Source organism: Montipora foliosa, chromosome 3 (assembly GCF_036669935.1).
Source record: "Montipora foliosa isolate CH-2021 chromosome 3, ASM3666993v2, whole genome shotgun sequence".
Classification (NCBI taxonomy): Eukaryota; Metazoa; Cnidaria; class Anthozoa; order Scleractinia; family Acroporidae; genus Montipora; species Montipora foliosa.
In genome coordinates this window covers 9854930-9859929 of record NC_090871.1, presented here as the reverse complement: position 1 = coordinate 9859929, position 5000 = coordinate 9854930, and the positions used below count along the sequence as shown (strand labels likewise).

The 5000-nt window shown below is 36.0% G+C and overlaps 1 protein-coding gene across 1 annotated transcript in view; it reads left to right on the top strand.

The window, feature by feature from the left end:
* LOC137996695 (homogentisate 1,2-dioxygenase-like) overlaps positions 1-5000 on the top strand; it is a 17812-nt gene that overhangs the window by 8849 nt on the left and 3963 nt on the right. The window contains exons 4-11 of the mRNA XM_068842230.1: positions 13-118; positions 340-396; positions 899-990; positions 1345-1379; positions 1803-1882; positions 2003-2102; positions 3153-3277; positions 3536-3640. Of these exons, the coding sequence (XP_068698331.1) occupies positions 13-118; positions 340-396; positions 899-990; positions 1345-1379; positions 1803-1882; positions 2003-2102; positions 3153-3277; positions 3536-3640 (700 nt within the window). The remainder of the gene's footprint in view (positions 1-12; positions 119-339; positions 397-898; positions 991-1344; positions 1380-1802; positions 1883-2002; positions 2103-3152; positions 3278-3535; positions 3641-5000) is intronic.

Genomic DNA, 5000 nt, shown 5'->3' with positions numbered 1-5000 from the left:
TTTTTTTGACAGTTGGCTATACCGAATCAGACCATCTGTAATTCACAAGCCTTTTGAAAAGACATCTCAAGGAGATGTGACACACAACTGGGATGAATGTGACCCTAATCCCAACCAGGTCAGTTAATTATGAACTTTCCCTGCTACTGTAGCATTTTCTTTGGAACTTAAAAGAGATTAGAATGACCCAAGGGGCAAAGTCTTTGACTCCAACTTTGAGGGAAATGAGTTCTGGGAAGGGAGTCATACTAGTCTAAGAACTTTTCACGTTGAGTGTGTTCATTTAGACTGGGCAATACACGGCAAGTACATGGCAGTTTAAGGGGTTTTTTTCTGTAGATGCGGTGGAAGCCTTTTGATGTCCCTGCAGAAGGCAGCAACATTGACTTTACAGAGGTAAATGTTCAATTTTAGAGTGTAAACTATTTTTTTCTCTTTTAATGCTACAAATGTGCAACTGCAATAATATTATTCTCTTTAAAATAAAATGTTTTGAGAATTAAATTATTGATATTCTTTGAAAGCCTTGCTGTGTGAAAAATAGTTGACTCGAAAAAGATACTTCTTCATAAGTTATGATCATGCATATCCAGGGGTATACTTGGGAAAAAGGAAGGAGTCAAACATATGACCTTCAGATTGGAAAAAGTAAAATGACACTTATCCGACCTGTATTATTGTCGCAGAGATGCTGATGGCATTCTCACATTGGTGTAGAGGACAAGGTATCGAAACCTATTGGGGAGGCTGCACTTATTAGGCTTGGACTCCTTTTGAACATAATTTCTCATGTCTTTACTCAGGAAAACCTCTTTGTCCACTAAACGGGCAAAACATTGACAAAAATTCAAATCACATTGGTATAATTTTGTTGTGCTGCATATTTAATTAATTTGAGGGATTGCATACACTGTGTGGTGCTGGAGATGCCCGAGCAAGGCATGGAGTTGCAATTCACATCTATGGCTGCGACATTTCTATGAAGGACAAGTAAGTGGTGTACAAAATGCTTCTAATGCCATTATTAATTTTAGTTATTTAAGCCAAGTTACCCCAGGTACAATTTAAGTTTCTAAAAAAGTTTTTTTTTTAAGGTCTTAAAATTTCGATATTTAAACAATAAATTAATCTGCTATTATAACAAAACAGAAAGTGCCTTTAGTTGAAAGAGATTTCTGTGAAGGAATAACTTGGCTAACATTCATGAAAGAGTGCTAGAACTATTATTACTATTATTTTTTACGAGATAAATTAAAGAATGCAAGACAGTGTTAGAATGAAAGATCATCTTAATTTTGCAACTTGAGCTTTCTTGTAATGCTTTGTTGACAAATATCTTTTCAGGTGTATCTATAATTCTGATGGTGACTTTCTGATAGGTGAGTGCTGTAAAATACAGGGGCTAGGACTTTTCTCTCTTTTCAAGATGTTTGCAAGGAGTATCCACTCACGTTTTGCCATAATTATGTTTGTGATAAACAAACAAGGACAAAATTAACTAGTAGCTCCCTTGAGGGAAATTCCAGGGCTGAACGTAAATGTAAGAAACTTTAACATACATGTATAAATTAAACTTACTGCTATAATAATATTATTAACCCTTTCACTCCTGTGGGGTTCCCCATTGACGAGTAAAATCATCTGGCGTTAGGCAGAGTAAAATCTATAAGTCTCAGTGGCCCTTACAGGATTGAAAGGTTAATAGTATTTATGTATGTTGACAGCTTGGATGTAAACTGGAAATAAGAAATTTAGTAGTTTTCAAAGTATTTTTGTTGACATTTTGATATTATTTGTTGCAGTTCCCCAAAAAGGGATTTTGAACATCACAACAGAATTTGGCAAGCTGGAAGTCAAGCCAAATGAAATATGTGTGATCCAGGTAGAACAATAAAACTACAAACATTCCCTAAATGAAATCATCACTATGGATAGCTACTGTAGGGGAGATTATTAATAATTTCTGTTACAGTATGTGTCTAAATGGTTATTTTCTTCCCAGCTAGGAATGAGATTTTCAGTGGAAATTAGTGAACCATCCAGGGGTTATATACTTGAAGTATTTGATGCTCACTTTCTGTTGCCAAATCTTGGACCAATAGGTATGGATCAAACAGTGTAAGTTACTATAAATAATATAATAATTAGAGGATATTACACGGTGGCTCAAAGATATGAATTTTATCTGGATTGGTGAAAACAAGACTTTACGCAGGATTGCATCAAGTCAGTAAAATAGTGTTTTTACCACAAGAAAATAAGATTCATATCTTCAAGCCACTGTGTAATTTTCATTTTATTACATAGACAGAACTGTTTTACTCACCATTAAATTTTTTTTCTGACACCACCCACAAACTTTATTGCAAATTCTTGGAGCTCGGTGACAGGAATTTCTTCAATTTTCACATTTCTTCTTCACTGGCAAGGAACTCCTATATGAAGTTCTATTCTTTGTGTTTGCATTTTCTTGTTTATCACTGACTGTTTGCACAAAAAAACCATGCAAAGGCTGGAAATGAGGTCATCAATATCCTCACTAGTGACCATCATCATCCCAGAGGAAAATACACCACTCTGGTCCTGGATGTAGTTTCGTGTGAATTTCATGAGAGGTTACTTTACTGTATTTCCAGTAAAACACTGCTGTCTGTATAATACATGCAAAAATTTCAGCATGTTGATAGATTGGCAGAGAGCATGATTGTCAATTAATCCCAGACAGAGTGAAGAAAAGTTAATTATTATAACTTGTACACCGTTCACAATGTTGTCGGTTTTACAGTATTATCATTTTCCTGAATTCAAAAGCAGTTTTGAAAATCTTTCTTTTACGTTAATTTTCTGTTTTAAATCACTAAGGGGCCCTTCATTTTTTTTCCAATAATATTGTCTTTATAACCAATATTAATCATGGAATTTTTCTGTTTATTGTACATGTATTCTGAGTTCCACACTTGATACCAGTTCTAAGTGTATGCACAGGTGCTAAAATACATAGCCTTTTTCTGTAAATTGAATGTGTCCTTTTCCCCTTTGATTAGAATTGCTAAATGTAGTCATACGTTGGTGTATCTTAATTTCATTTGGAATGAGCAAACTTAATTAAGATGGTTGTTGTGGTGGTTAAAGCTTGTTGTTGATTTTTTCAGGTGCAAATGGTCTTGCAAACCCTCGCGACTTTCTTACACCTGTTGCGTGCTTTGAGGACAGAGATGTTTCCTCTGGTTTTACAGTGATCAGTAAATTTCAAGGCAAATTCTTCAAAGCTGTTCAGGTTTGCTATCAATGATCATTTGATTAAAATTGTCACCTATGCTTTCTTTAGGAGGTGAAATTTCCCTTGTCAAGCAGCCAGGCAACCAATCAGAAAAGAAAACAATGCATGTCTAGCCAACCAGGAACAAGTAAACTTGACCTTTAAAATACATCTTGAACTAAAAAGACTCTCTTTATTTTCCAAAAAACATTCTGCATGTTTTAGGCTTTTAAATTATTATTGAATTGTGGTGTCCCTTTCTTACTTTCTTTGCAGGGTCATTCTCCCTTTGATGTTGTAGCTTGGCACGGCAATTATGCCCCGTACAAGTATGATCTCAGCAAATTCAATGTCGTTAACACTGTTTCCTTTGATCATTGTGTGAGTATGCATGTCTTTACAGACTTTTATTCTCACTTTTTATTAACACAGCTTTAGAACAAAGTAAAATACTTTAATTACAGTTTTGAAAATATTTTGAATTAATAATAATGATAATAATAATGATAATAATTATGATTATGATTATGATTATGATTATTATTATTATTATTATGATTATTGTAACGACCTATGCACTGGCTGGTATTGCCTCTCAAATGACGAGTTAAGTCGACCCTTCACCATTGATCCCTGGAGTTCACTCTCCGTTATTGCTCCAGAACCTTCTTAGAATGTCTACTGTTCCCAATGAGGTAATCTTTTGTAATGGTGCAGTACCGGTACTTACAGCTGTATCTTATCTCTAACTTATCTATCACTCTCCCAACTCGTTTTTCACACAGCCAAGAGCCCTAACAACAATAGGTACAGCTTTAACATTTTTTGTATTAAAACAGGGTCACCGGCAGCCTTGCTTCCATTCTTAGGCCAAGTAACTTAGCTACAGTATAACTGTAACATGGCAGGGTTTTCGTTTGAGGCCAGATATTTCATCCAGTCGTGTTCCATTCCATGTCCGGTACTTGAATGCCAATGTTTAGAAGGTTTGTCTTATTTTAGCTGGCACATTGGGCACTCGCAAGGCACCGGTGTCTCAGTTGGTTGAGCACCGGGCTGTTACGCGGGAGGTCGTGAGTTCAACTCCGGCCGAACCAACACTCAGGGTCTTTAAATAACTGAAGAGAAAGTGCTGCCTTTGTAATTACATCTGCAAATGGTTAGACTCTCTAGTCTTCTCGGATAAGGACGATAAGCTGGAGATCCCGTCTCACAACCCTTCAATGTTCACAATCCTTTGGGACGTAAACGAACGCGCACACTTGTCGTAAAGAGTAGGGCATGTAGTTCCCGGTGTTGTGGTCTGTCTTCTGTGGTGTATCATGGTTGGGAGGGTTAATGCTCGGAGAGGTCTGTAAGTTAGAAAACTGTAACAGGTTATTACGTCTCCCTCGTTAAATAAAGAGATTGAATTGAATTGAATTGAATTGAACCTTGCGACGCCGAAAAAAGTCACGTCCGGTGCTGTCAGAAATATGTCCGCTACTTTACAAAACTGTCGAAAACCAAACTGGTCGTTTTGCCTTCAAGTCGTTTCGCCTACAGGTCGATTTGCCTACACTGAAGTCGATTCCCCTACACACTTAAAAGTCGATTCGCCTATACAAGTAAAGTCGCTTGTATAGCAAACAATACAATTGTTTGTATAACAAACGAAACAATCAGGCAACACTTGTATCGGTTATTTATTTATTTATTTATTTATTTATTTATTTATTTATTTATTTATTTGATAGTGTTT